The sequence below is a fragment of the Haliotis rufescens genome, unplaced genomic scaffold, assembly GCF_023055435.1.
Source record: "Haliotis rufescens isolate VD_foot unplaced genomic scaffold, xgHalRufe1.0.p SCAF_4, whole genome shotgun sequence".
In the NCBI taxonomy this organism is placed as follows: domain Eukaryota; kingdom Metazoa; phylum Mollusca; class Gastropoda; order Lepetellida; family Haliotidae; genus Haliotis; species Haliotis rufescens.
Window position 1 is genome coordinate 5,933,424 of NW_025964112.1, and position 15,227 is coordinate 5,948,650.

Below are 15,227 nucleotides of genomic sequence, written 5' to 3' on the forward strand. Positions count from 1 at the left end.
AGACATCAAATAGGGATGATACAAAGTGTTCGAGAAAACGTGAACGTATCCTGCCCCACCGGTGTCATCGTCACAAACACATGCAAAGGCAAGTCAATGGTTCATCTGAAATGGAATTGTGCGTTGACAATTATTGAAGGATATCAGACCATCGATAAGCCTGAAGATTAAGATAAACGTCTCGGCCAAATTCCCCTCATAGTTTACCAATCCGAGCAGATATAACATATAGAATGCAGAATGAACCACGTTTCAAGTTGGATGACAGCTGGCTGAGACAGTATGGGTTTATTCCAATTCTGTTTTATCGCGTGTTTAGTGAGTGAGTGAGTGAGTTGGGTTTAACGCCGCTTTTAACATTATTCCAGTTATATCACGTCGTGTCAGCTTAATGTGGGAGGAAAGCCCGAAGTGATGTAGGTCTCAGACGTTTACCACTTCGGTGAAACCCACGAGCACGGGTATGGTGCTGACAAACCTAGAAACATAATTGGGGCGAACCGGGATACGAACCCACAATCATAAGTTTCTGGCGTGCCCAAAGTGACGTAACACTGCACAGCAAATCGCGGCGCTGTTTGTATCAGTCGATTTACACATAACATATAATTGCCATATTGAACATCAAGTTAAACATTCGAGGATGTGTGTTTTATTTGTCACATCATGGGCGGATACAGAGGGGGGTTGCGGGGGTGCGCACCCCCACCCCTTTTTATTTCGAAAAAAAACTTTATTTCTGTATAAATTACCACCAAAGACAATAAATAGATCTTAATTGTGCGTCCCCCCCCTTTTCAAAAAAGCTGTATCCGCCCATGCACATAATAGGATACCTAATAGTGAATCAATGGCGTAAAGGTTTTGTCTTCTCCAATCAATTCTTATCTCCCCTTTCGTGTATTATCTCCCTCTATCCAGGCCATTTCAGGGATGTTTTCGGTTCAAAATGCACACTTCTACCCAGAGTTCCATGCGGCCAGCATTGTATCTATGCCACAGACTTCGTCACATCTTAAAAAGACCATTATCCATAGGCGTAGTTATCCTTTGTTTACATTGGCTATACGGCTCAACGTGCTTTCATCGAGGCCACACGGAGAGCTTGCGATACGGTCACTTTGATGTGTAAAGCTATATTGCCATGTGCCTCACTGTCACAGGTGCAGTAGCAAATCTATATAATTTGCCAAAAAATATGTTAAGCGCATCGAAATCCTTGCATTAGACAAGTATGTTCTGTTTTCAGAATAGACGCGCTCGTTTATAAAGAACATAAACGCCCTGTCACGTCATATGCAAATTAGTTGTGGCAGTAGTGTCATGCTCAGTCACTACTGCGCCGCTGTGTGACCCTTTGTATATATGTTTTTGAAAGAGTTCGCAAGGGGTTTAATAAATCAAGGTGAGATAAGAACGACAGCGTCCGAGCGAAAAACCGAGTGCAGAATGCAGACAACTGAACCATCTTTCATCACCGACCACCAGTGTTTATATATTAAACAAAATCCGATGGAATTATTGGCCGGAATAAAAATATCTCAAACAACAATTTTATGTTTCCAACACAATGAACTTGGGGAAACGGACGTAAAATATATCTTGCTGGCGCACAGGTAATCTTAAAAAAGAGATTCTTTAAATCATTGTAGGTTATCAGCGCCACTGTGGCCAGCGAAGCACTTTAGGCTACAGTGGCGCCGAAGGTTACGAAAGCTACAGGTTTGATCCCACTGAAAGGTAAATACTATTTGTCGTTTTGCATTGAGTTAGCATTGTAATGTGTTTTATACTCGGACCCCGTGGTACCGCGGCATTCATCGTATCGCGGCATTTGTGATTTCCGGTAGTTCACGCGGGACACGGGACACCCCGCAGTTCACAAGTAAACTTTCTCTATCGACCTGAACTAGATCATCTGCATATTCATGGCGACTAATAAGGTAACGGAAGTTACGTAGTCCGCACATATTTTCCCGCTCTGTGTCCAGAATCTATTGGGAGATCATAAGGGCCATAATGCCAAACTTAGAAATACGTTCTTCACTAGTAGCCAAAAGATAAATATATACTTTGGGCATACTAGGAGTGTTTTTTTAAAATATTTATTGTTAACGTTTAACATTTTTCCATTATGTGACAAATTATTGTCATCCAATTTTTTTTATAAACGATCTTAGAATATCATTTCTGATATTTTGTTTTGATTTTTAAAATACATTTCTCTTACTTTTCTGTAAACATGCATTGAATACCTATTACAGATAACACATTTCGAATTTTACTTGTGCTGCCTTGCACTTGTCTGGACAAATCACTGATATCTGCCTCTTTTTGTCCATTCGGACCTCCACACACAACTTTTCTCTGTACCGCGATACGATGGAGTTCTCTCCCTTGTCAAACTGAGCGCGAGACCCGGCTTTTACTCGGAGTAAATAATGAACTTTTATCAGTAAAATATGCATTGTTTGATAAAATAAATGATATCTGATATGGAGAACACGAATAATCATAACGGTTAGTGAGTGCATTTTGTTCCGTTCAGCGTACATGACAAGTACCGCGATATCCCGAGGTTGCAGGCTATATGGAGAAGTGTTCAAGTGCAAAGTAAATAATTAGTGACAGGGGAATTGTCTGTAGAATATTTTGAAAGAATGTTCCTGGGACGAGGTACAATCTACCCCAGGAGTCCCTGAAGTATTCTATTGAAACTATTTGGGCTGCCAGGAGATTAGCTTAACCTGAGGGAAGAAGAACCTAATAACAATAGGATGAGTTCACTTGAGGTTGATATACGTGCATTACTACCAAACGACCATGGCCTGATACCTCACAGACACATTGTAGGGAGTACTTACCATGTTGACTCGCCGGAGTCGTTCACTTCAAACAGATAGGCACTATTGGCACCGTCCGGTTTCTGTGTGAAGAACTTGCCATGATAATACGTTATAAAATCCCCAGGTTGAAAGTCTCTATCCGCTACTACACCTCTTCCTGAAGCCAATTAAAACAAATAAATATATTAATAGCGGATAGTGTATTAGTTTTTTTTATAATATTTTTTTCAAGAAATGCACTATCTATTCCGAAACCGGTCTGTTTGTTTGTAAGGCCACACTCAGCACTATTCCAGCTCTGTAGGGGCGGCCAGTAAAGGGTCCACACCGTCGGGGCACGATGAAACGTAATAAACAAAGTCCCCATGTCTTATTACACGATCCGTTAAGTCGCCTCCGACGACCGGCATTGGTTGTTGGGGATCTGTTCTGACCTATCACTGTGTGGGACACTCTGACTTCAAGACAGTCAGCAACATTCAAGCTTCTTCACAGCTTGTACATAAACTGATCCGGCAAGCCAGTGGTTGATATTATAGAGTGAGTGAGTAGATGTTGTTTTAAGCCGCATCAGCAATATTCCATCAAGGTACAAGGACGTGCAATGACCAAGTAAGTGAGCCAGACAACCCGATCAAATTTAGTGGCCGCTTACGAAAACAATAACGCCTATGGATCTATTGAACCTATAGAACCACAGCGTGAGAAGGTTTATGAAAGTTTCAACCCAGTCGCTGTAATGTAATGGCCGCCGCGGCAAAGAGAAGAAACTTTAGGAACACGTGTACCTTTCGTATCACCAAAGCTGACCACAATCAGATAAGCAGGAGCCGCATCTCGCCGGCGCATCGCTGCTATAGCTGATGCCCTTTGACTCTTCTCAAGGAATAATTGCTGAAAATGAAGGCATATACGTGTCCTGTATACATTGAAACCTCGTTATCTCGACGTACTTGGCAACATTGACAATATCTCATCCGTACTTCGACACAAACGAGTGTCGATATTCACACGTGTGGTTCACACAGTGACACGCCTCTAAAATCTGCGTCATTTTGAGCTTTGCCCCCACATCAGACTGCTATACCAATGCTATTCAATGCGACGTAAAACCAAACTCACTCACTCACTGACTTTTACTATTGCATGTTAAAGAAAGCTGAGTTGTGATGTCTAGAAGTAGCAAGAGTAGCGCAAGGTATCTTTCGCCAATATATTTCAGGGTGTTACCTTTTCGAAAAAGTGGTCCGGTCATCTAAGACTACAACACTTTGAGCAGATTTGTTTTATCAGTCATTGGTAATAGGTCCGAATCCTTGATTATGATATTGTTTGTTCCCATCATCATACCCATGCTCATGGGATTGACCGAATTCGTTGAGTCTATATCACTGTTGCCTGTAAATATAACAGTCTCGACCAGACAAACCAGAGGCTTTAAAGCGCAACGACCCATGCCACCGAGGTACGAAGCCACGGAGCCTGAGCACAAGGCCCTTGTTTGGTCATTACCAGAATGAATTACTGTCGAGAATCTCAAGCGAAAATTCGTTGTCAGGGGTGTTCCTTTAAAGTATCTGGTATTTCTCTCGCATTTGAAAGAAAAGGGAAGGAACGTCCAAGAGTTGAAGTTATTAATTATTCACAGTATCTACGTAAACATCATCACGTGAAGATATAATCAGACTAATCACAAACCTCATATATCTGTTTCGCGGAACACCCGGAACTCAAGGTTGGGATGTCGACAAGGATGACTAACCAGATATACACAGTGAACATCCTCAAGTCCCTATGACGGTAGTACAGATGAACACAGCTGTCTGCTGTAAGCGTCTGGGTCGGACTTTATATCGACCAACTGCACATCAGTTACCGTAAATACTCTACATTAAGAAGTTGCTTCCCTTAGCCGATTCACAATTCATCTGTCGATCGTGGGTTCAAATTCCAGAGCCCCCAGTTTATGATTAATGGTTTGGCAGCACTATAGTGTCAAATACTCTCGCCGACTCTGGTAGGAGGTGAGGTGAAATTGGGTTTAACGTCGCGTCCAAGATTATTGCACTTATATAGCGATGTGCATGCACGTGTGTGTGTTTGTGTGGCTGCTTGTACTAGTCCGGACTGATGCCGATTTATAGTGCTAGGTCACTGAGATACCATGCCGCAGTTTAACATGAATACCCCACTCAGACACAGTATACTGACTCCGAGCCGACCAGTCCTTGTTTTAGCCCCTTAATGCCGAGCGCCAGACAGGGTAACAACAAGTACCATCTTTTAACGTCTTTTGGTATGACGCGACCGGGGATCGAACCCCGGACCTTCCGCTCTCCGGGCTGACGCTCTTCCACTAGACCACGGAGGCGGTCGACTCTGGTAGGAACATTCCCGCACGAGTCTCTGACATGATCTGGTTATCGCTGGACGGATCCTGGATTCTCCCTTGATCTGTGTGTCGCTGGTGTTTCGTTTGTAAACATCCATAATTTCTTTCACTTTGTGCCTTCCCCCGTTTTTAGACTCACTCCCTCGGAGACTTCCCCTATCTTAAAACTCACTCACTCACGCACAGCCTTCCCCAATCTTTAAATTATTATATATACTATATATACTCACTCACTCACTCACCCAATTACTAAATTACTGAATGCGTTAGTTCACCAAATACGGTAGCTGAACAACGCGTTTTAGTATTTTTACTTAGAACTAAATGCATACCACACAAAATCAATGAATATTGATTGAAATCAGAAGTTTATAATTGTACTGCTTCATAAATCATGTATCAGCCATATCTTACACAGAACATCACAGAATTCGTGATAGCCGTTGTTTAAATGAACATATCTCTCGACCGTACCCTGATAAACGTTGTGTAAATGACCCTATCTCTCGATTCTACGCTGATAACCCTTGTATAAACGACCATATATCTCGACTGTACCCTGATACATGGTGTGTAAATAACCATATCTCTCGACTGTACCCTGATACCTGGTGTGTAAATAACCATATCGCTCGACTGTACCCTGGTACATGGTGTGTAAATAAACATATCTCTCGACTGTACCCTGATACCTGGTGTGTAAATAACCATATATCTCGACTGTATCCTGATACCTGGTGTGTAAATAACCATATCTCTCGACTGTACCCTGATACCTGGTGTGTAAATAACCATATCTCTCGACTGTACCCTGATACATGGTGTGTAAATAACCATATCTCTCGACTGTACCCTGATACCTGGTGTGTAAATAACCATATCTCTCGACTGTACCCTGATACATGGTGTGTAAATAACCATATCTCTCGACTGTACCCTGGTACATGGTGTGTAAATGAACATATCTCTCGACTGTACCCTGATACATGGTGTGTAAATAAACATATATATCGACTGTATCCTGATACATAGTGTGTAAATAACCATATATCTCGACTGTACCCTGATACATGGTGTGTAAATAACCATATCTCTCGACTGTACCCTGATTCGTGGTGTGTAGATGACCCTATCTCTCGACTGTACCCTGATACCTGGTGTGTAAATAACCACATCTCTCGTCTGTACCCTGATACATGGTGTGTAAATAACGATATCTCTCGTCTGTACCCTGATACATGGTGTGTAAATAACCACATCTCTCGTCTGTACCCTGATACATGGTGTGTAAATAACCATATCTCTCGACTGTATCCTGATACATGGTGTGTAAATAACGATATCTCTCGTCTGTACCCTGATATCTGGTGTGTAAATAACCATATATCTCGACTGTACCCTGATATCTGGTGTGTAAATAACCATATATCTCGACTGTATCCTGATACATGGTGTGTAAATAACCATATATCTCGACTGTATCCTGATACATGGTGTGTAAATAACCACATATCTCGACTGTACCCTGGTACATGGTGTGTAAATAAACATATCTCTCGACTGTACCCTGATACATGGTGTGTAAATAAACATATATATCGACTGTATCCTGATACATAGTGTGTAAATAACCATATATCTCGACTGTACCCTGATACATGGTGTGTAAATAACCATATCTCTCGACTGTACCCTGATTCGTGGTGTGTAGATGACCCTATCTCTCGACTGTACCCTGATACCTGGTGTGTAAATAACCACATCTCTCGTCTGTACCCTGATACATGGTGTGTAAATAACGATATCTCTCGTCTGTACCCTGATACATGGTGTGTAAATAACCACATCTCTCGTCTGAACCCTGATACATGGTGTGTAAATAACCATATCTCTCGACTGTATCCTGATACATGGTGTGTAAATAACGATATCTCTCGTCTGTACCCTGATATCTGGTGTGTAAATAACCATATATCTCGACTGTACCCTGATATCTGGTGTGTAAATAACCATATATCTCGACTGTATCCTGATACATGGTGTGTAAATAACCACATCTCTCGAATGTACCCTGATAACCTTGTTTAAATGACGTTATGTTTCGATTTTACCCTGATAACCGTTGTTTTAATGACCATATCTCTTGAGTCTACGCTGATAAACGTCTCCAGCATATTACGATTTAAATCAATATAAATACAAAATGAGCACAACACTTGTGACATCGATAGCCTACATCGAAGCGTATAGCAATGGTTGTCGATAACACACAACAGCTTATCCAAAATGATGAAATCTATTTCAGAACACAGTTAAGTGAAAGACACACTAACAGGTGTGTCACAAAATTGAACAGCTCTCGTGCAGGGCAAGGTAGTCTTGTCTTCAGCTAAATACAGCGGCAGTCAGACATACTTCAGGGTGGTTCAGTGGGCAGTGGTTGTGCTAGGGGGCACCTTGCCACCGGTGACTTGTCAGGATTATGATTGTGTTACGTCTCGTTGAGAATCCATGTACTACCCTCGCCCTCGCTCGGGGTATACAAGAAACCTAACACTCATTTCGTAAAATCAGTATGACACTCATACTCGTGTAATAATCTCTATTAACTACAGATTCTGGGTTCGTGTAAATAGCACTGTCGCAGTGAACAATTTCTTGGCAGCCCAAATCCATTTTCCATATGAATGCATTCTCTTGCTCGACAGTTGTTGTTTTTACTCTTTGGGGAAGGAGTGGCAGCCCAGGCTACGCAACTTAAACTTTCACCCATTAACCATGCATCTGTTAGTCGTATATCCCAGAACCAGATATCACCTGGTAATGGTTCGAATCCCGTGTTCATTGGTCTGTCAACTTCATATGGTCGCGGGCGATATTAATGAAATATCAGTCAAAGAGACGTTAAATCATATTCATTTAGGAAGAGAATGTATGGATGCCAGCTTCTTTATTATGAGGAACACAAGGTTCCGGAGTATATGCTTACTTCTTCATCAGCTCTTCCATGTGCGTATCACTTCTAAATGCCTTTCAAAGACCATATTCATTTATTGATATATTTAGTCAACGTGAGTTTAAACAATTCAACTGCAAAACATCAATGGAACATCAATAGAACATCTGTTACTATCGACATGTGCGTGTGATGGGCTAGCCAGAGTGTGATGGACTAGCAGAGGGACATCAAGTTGCCACAGGTGTCTGTGATGTTTTATCTTTTCTGTATCCTTGGACTAGTTTACACTGGCCGATTTATAAATTCCAATTTTTTAATACTGACTGATGCTGGTTGTAATAGATGAGATGCTGGTTTAAATAGTTGAATAAACAAGTTAGGAATCATCTTCCCGAGGCAAGTGAGTTAACTGACAATAAAAGTCCAGTTAAACTCGGGAAGATGGTTAGGAATAAGGAGTAAGTGTGTTTCTCATAATAAAGAAGTTGATATCCATAATTTCGCTTCCTTATACACATGTACTGACTGGTGTACATTTAGAATGTACTATCACTTCTAAATTCCATTCAAAGACTTAATAAGATACTTCTCAAATACCTGCACTCCTAGCGTAAAGTTTCAAATGGGGTTTAACAGACTAAACACATTCTCCGGAAGTGACTAACACCTCGAATTATAATATATGCACATTTAATGTAATAATAGGCATTGATATACAAGCATTCATCACACATTAATGTAATGATAGGCATTGATATACAAGCATTCATCACACATTTAATGTAATAATAGGCATTGACATACAAGCATTCATCACACATTAATGTAATGATAGGCATTGATATACAAGCATTCATCATGGGTAGTGATTAGTTAAGTACAGTCAATACATACATAATACATACATCTTCCGTAGGAAATATCTGGGGAATCCCAATATTACAGGACATTTAGAAGACTATTATTTAGTCTATGAAATCTTATATTACACAATACCCTTCTCGACTCTAAAATTAAACAAATAATTGTCCCGATGTACAAACTTTTGTAAGTATCCGCTACGCGGGTTCATACAGTTTGCACATCGGTTTTTTTATTCATACCTCAATGAACCTAAAACAAATCCACAGTCAATCCTTAAATGACCTTCAGTTTCGCGGTCAAGTGACCGACATCTCGTCCAATGGAAAAGCCGTATATCGTGTAAAATTATATGGTATTGATGAAGACCCAGCTGATTTTGTTGAGCGATTTGTAACCATGGATGCGTCGTGGGTTCACCACCGCGTAGCTTCTCAGTATTCGTATGCCTAAGAACCTACAAGCAACGAAACCTTGTTGACACGGGCAGTTTATCATGTGCAATACCTGCTTTATGAAAAGACGTTTTCATTATTTAAGAATAGCATTCTCTTGCACATGAGAAGGTAGACCGCTTGCACAAGTATCGCTCAGAGGATTTTACTGTGTCTTCTATTGGCCACACCTTAAGATAAGAGCGCTCTATAAAATATGCAGTTTAACCATTTGTGCTTGATCGGCTGTTGCAGGATTTCGATAAATGCTAAGTAGGTTTACCATGTGTGCCTCAGTGGCTATTCAGAATTTTGGAGTTCGATAATTGGTTGAGTAAGGCTACGGGATGTCATTATAGGAGTTATTTAGTCTGCATTTTACCAACGAAGCATCACATATGTCCTACTGGGCCTCTAACAACAGGGATAGTGATTCTATGTGTATTTACGCAATAAATTGTTTAGCCACATATCCATACTGATACCGTTGGTCAACATCATGTGTATGGATTGATCAGGCTTTCTTCAATGTGACACGGGGCGGTAGGGTGGCACAGCGTCCGGGTTTGTTTCCCTACATGGTAACAATGTGTGAAGCCCATTTCTGGTCATCTTCCCGAAGCAAGAGAGTTAACTGACTTTAAAAGTCCAGTTTCCACCCTTGCCGAACTTGGTTGGATTTACTGGGCTCGATCGTAGCGCCACCAGTGGCTATTACCAGTTATGTCCCCTCTAAGCCTCTCCTATGGACCAATGAGACTCCACCTCTCGTATCACTTGCGTTTGCTTCTCCCAAAATGGTGGCGCCCAGTCAGGGCGATCTGATCGATAATCAAGATCTATATTGTGATAAAACGGGTCTTACATCGCGAAATGCATCTAATCACGTGAGCACCTTGATTAAAAACATGAAAAGATTTGGAAAATATCTGCTGACATCGAGTTATCGGTGCACATGCTTTGCAAATCCTGCAATCGACCGAAATCTGCAGGACAGTTTACGAACCGGATTTCGATTTCGGTGTGCGATTTTGATTGGACTATACATAGCCAAAATGTAACTCCATAATACCAGCCTAGTTCGGCAAGGGTGGAAACTGGACTTTTATAGTCAGTTAACTCACTTGCCTCGGGAAAATGATTTCTGGTAAGGTGAGGTGAGGTGAAATGGGGTTTAACGTCGCGTCCAAGATTATTGCACTTATATAGCGACGTGCATGGACGTGTGCGTGTTTGTGTGGCTGCTTGTACTAGTCCGGACTGATGCCGATTTATAGTGCTAGGTCACTGAGATACCATGCCGCAGTTTAACATGAATACCCCACTCAGACACAGTATACTGACTCCGAGCCGACCAGTCCTTGTTTTAGCCCCTTAATGCCGAGCGCCAGACAGGGTAACAACAAGTACCATCTTTTAACGTCTTTTGGTATGACGCGGCCGGGGAACGAACCCCGGATCTTCTGCTCTCCGGGCGGACGCTCTACCATTAGACCACGGAGGCGGTCCCATTTCTGGTGACCTCGGCCGTGATATTGCAGGAATATTGCTAAAAGCGGTGTATAACCATACTCACTCACTCACTCAGGGTAGATCTGATGTATTTTACATTCGTCATCGGAGTCTCAAAAGAAAATGGGTTCGAATCCCGGTTCGCCCCAATTATGTTTCTAGGTTTGTCAGCACCATACCCGTGCTCGTGGGTTTCACCGAAGTGGTAAACGTCTGAAACCTGCGTCACTTCGGGCTTTCCTCCCATATTAAGCTGACACGCCGCGAAATAACTGGAACACTGTTAAAAGCGGCGTTAAACCCAACTCACTCACTCACTCACTCACTCACTCACTCAAGAGAAAAGTGTAACAGGAAATGAATGGGATGATGCACCAGCATATGTTGAAATCAACATGTCTTCTTATGATTGGTGCTTCTTTTCAAGACGGCTCTTATAATGTCAGAGTAGTACATTGACAAAACGTCTGTCCATTTTGTTTCAAGTTGAATTGGGGGCGGTCGGGTAGCCTAGTGGTAAAAGCGTTCGCTCGTCATGCCGAAGACCCGGGTTCGGTTCCCGTCATGGGTACAATGTGTGAAGCCCATTTCTGGTGTCCCCCGCCGTGATATTGCTGGAATATTGCTAAAAGCGGCGTAAAAACATACTCACTCACTCACTCACTCAAGTTGAATTGCTGGTTACGGCAGCACCATAACGTAAAAATGTACACAGAAAGGTCATCTTAATTAGGATATGCACTGCGAAGGTTGGCTTAACTTACTGATCAAAGAAATCAGCAAAGTGTATTTCCCTGGCCAAGACAAACATTCAGGTCAAACAGGAGCGATCGTGGCCTGGATCAGGGTCGAACCAGTGTTTGTTGATCAAACATTCGTTGTGTATTACGGACAATGGAAAACAACAGCAGCTTCGGTATTGCAGGGAATTGATTTCCGATAATACCTTGAGACGCCGTCATTCCCAGCGTTTGTTGGCTGTACATGAATCACAGGGAATACCGAGGAGCAGGTTACCATTGCTAGGATCTGACTCCCGTGCATTTAACATAGTGTCATTTGCGTCACAATGCATTGATAGAACAGAGAGATACATATAATCGAAGGTTTTCTACGGGTAAAAATGTCACCGGTTCACAACACAATTTGACAAATATGCGCCCAGGAGGTTTTCATATGTGTCATTTCATATGACGAAACTGTGCATATTTCTTTAAGCCTAGAAATACCTGGTTTGTTTAAGCATTGATTACATTTGGATTTTATTTCGACCATTTCTATTGCCGTGTTGCTGGGGTAGAAGGGGATACGGCATGGTGCTTTAGCCAGCTGACCAATTGCCATCGTAGACAGGTGAGGTGAGGTGAAATGGGGTTTAACGTCGCGTCCAAGATTATTGCACTTATATAGCGACGTGCATGCACGTGTGTGTGTGTGTGTGTGGCTGCTTGTACTAGTCCGGACTGATGCCGATTTGTAGTGCTAGCTCACTGAGATACCATGCCACAGTTTAACATGAATACCCCACTCAGACACAGTATACTGACTCCGAGCCGACCAGTCCTTGTTTTAGCCCCTTAATGCCGAGCGCCAGACAGGGTAACAACAAGTACCATCTTTTAACGTCTTTTGGTATGACGCGGTCGGGGATCGAGCCCCGGACCTTCCGCTCTCCGGGCGGACGCTCTACCACTAGACCACGGAGGCTGTCCATCATAGACAGAACTGAGGAGAAAACATGAGTGAAATGCGTGGCAGAACGCGAGCAAATGAGACAGTAGAGTGGAGCAGTATATTATAAAATCATGTAAATAAGGTATTAAAAAAACAACTTAAATAGACATTCTTCTTTTGTGTTTATTCCCATAGGGAAATCAAATACATACATCAAAATACACCCCCTCAAGCTTTCGGGCCCTCGGCCTTCAGCAGGCACACTCTGTTGGGGTCGTTCTACATCATTCGAGAACTTTTTTCAACCATTGTGTAACTGACTTCGAGAGGCTGAAAGCTTGACTGTTTATATTTATGTTTAATTGACAAACAAGCAAACAAAAACAGATTTGAAACATTGTTTCAAATTGTTAAAATGCTTCCAAAGATTTCATGCATTCGGAACACACCAAGGATGAGGAAACAAATATACCTCGGATATTATTATTATTTCTAGATTCTGGGATTGCTTTCATTTTAATGAGACAGTTGCAGAGTCAGCACATCTTCACTGATGTTTACACAGCAGATAATCAAGGTCACCAGTACGTCATGATTGTCGTGAGATACGACAGAAATGTGTGACCTCATCGTGTGTCATCGTATCAATTTGGCGAAAATCGTTGCAAACGTTGTTAGCATTTCTGGTCTAACCTCGATCTGAAACACTACTGACTAATGCCAGGACAATATTCACTCACTCGCTTTCATTGCAAACACATCGCGGCATCCTTCGGTCCTCAAACTTAAAACAGTAGCATATAGATCCAGTTCAGTACTAGTAAACTGGTTTGTCAATGCTTATTTGATACTTTTGTATTCCATATCATTTATGGTACCGTCATGCATTAAATGAATACATCGATCACTGAATACCCGCAACATTCCGCTATTCGTACCTAGAACCCATGCCCTTGTTTCTAGATGAAATCATAAATTACATCAGATATATCTATGTTACACACACACACACACACACACACTTCCCTTTGTATAACTCTTAGTGATCTTTCGCAGTACAGCAACCTACGGTTATAACGAAATCAAAGGGAATTTTAGTCTGTTATCACCGTACTTCGTTTTAGTCATATATTCAGCATATATAGAGCTGATGTCCGGGACTAAAACATCCGTCAGTTCGATATAAACGTTCATTACTCTACTTCCTATCCACCACAGAGAGACAATATACTAGTCTTCCTGCAAACACATGAGTCTATTCTGTCAGAGTATGTCGGGTTTGTATGTATACATAGTATTCGATTCTTTTCGACCACGTTGCATTGTCAACGTGCGCCACAGAAAGATAGATCCGTTTGACGGAGGATTTCAGGTTCGTTGTGGATAAGGTGTAATCTTTGTAGGGTTACTTTGGCGGGTTTCCATACAGAAGACAAACATCTCCATTGCCAATGTCGTGAATAAATCTTGAGTATACAAAATAAGGATATTTCTAAATATTTGTCTGAGTTTGAGATTTCAACTCAGAAGGCCAGTTACTGGTCTGTCAGACTCAAAACGCAACGATGATTCGGACAGACGATCATGAAATAAACATGGGTAGTTTATATATTTCGGTGGTGTAATTACAAAGATCTGAAGGAGAAGCTATATAATATTCATGGGAGGTCTGCTCTCAAAGTCACAAACAAAAGCGCAAGTACTCAGAAAGCACGATTCGTGCTCAAAAGTTGTTGGATCAAGGTTACAACATTCAAGGCCTCGGTAAAGCTTCAAAATGTTTATGACAGACATGAGGAGGAAATCGTACAATCTTATGGTTACGGAAATGGTTTTGGCGCTTTTATTCATTATAACTGTCCAATTTATCACAATCAGGATGAAAATGTCAGTTTTATATCCTATCTCCAACAGGATCATGCATAGTTTGTAACTAATACATCCCAGGTGCTGTAACCATATCTACAAGCATTCAGGATCTCTTCGTATTCATCAATCACACATACACGTTACCTCCATGACTCTATTAGTAACGGGTTACGCGTAGTCATATGATATTGATTGTATATAAATATTCATATTCCACGTAGTTCCCACGTCACATAATATCCGTAAGAACCGTAAGTATTATACAAATAATTACTCTTGACGAGGTCAATATGCGAAAACAAGGACCGGAGGACCCGCCCCTGAGTGAAGACACACGCCACCTGACGGTGTTGTCACTATTTTCAACCAACGAATCAAACCACGGCCTGGTTACAGGGAGTAGGAAACTATCGAGTGCTCTGACCAATGAGCGCTCAAACGGCAGTATTTCTCGTGCAACACCTGCTTCAGCATGGTTTTGTTTTTGGTTGTTTGTTGTTTAACGCCGCATTCTGCAACATTCCAGCTATATGACGGCGGTCTGCAAATAATAAAATCTGGACCAGACAAGCCAGTGATAAACATTATGAGCATCGATCTACCAATTTGGGATACGACGACATGCATCAACCAAGTCAGCGAGCCTGACAACCCGATCCCGTTAGTCGCCTCTGACGACA

General features: G+C 41.8%; 1 protein-coding gene across 1 annotated transcript in view; it reads right to left on the reverse strand.

Annotated features, from left to right (window-relative positions):
• Positions 1 to 4,651, reverse strand: part of LOC124143059 — a 30,091-nt gene extending 25,440 nt beyond the window's left edge. Inside the window, exons 1-3 of the mRNA XM_046511855.2 lie at positions 4,545 to 4,651; positions 3,635 to 3,740; positions 2,865 to 3,003 (exon numbers count right to left, since the gene is read on the reverse strand). Of these exons, the coding sequence (XP_046367811.2) occupies positions 2,865 to 3,003; positions 3,635 to 3,740; positions 4,545 to 4,628 (329 nt within the window). The 5' untranslated portion in view covers positions 4,629 to 4,651. The remainder of the gene's footprint in view (positions 1 to 2,864; positions 3,004 to 3,634; positions 3,741 to 4,544) is intronic.
• Positions 4,652 to 15,227: the final 10,576 nt, after the last annotated feature.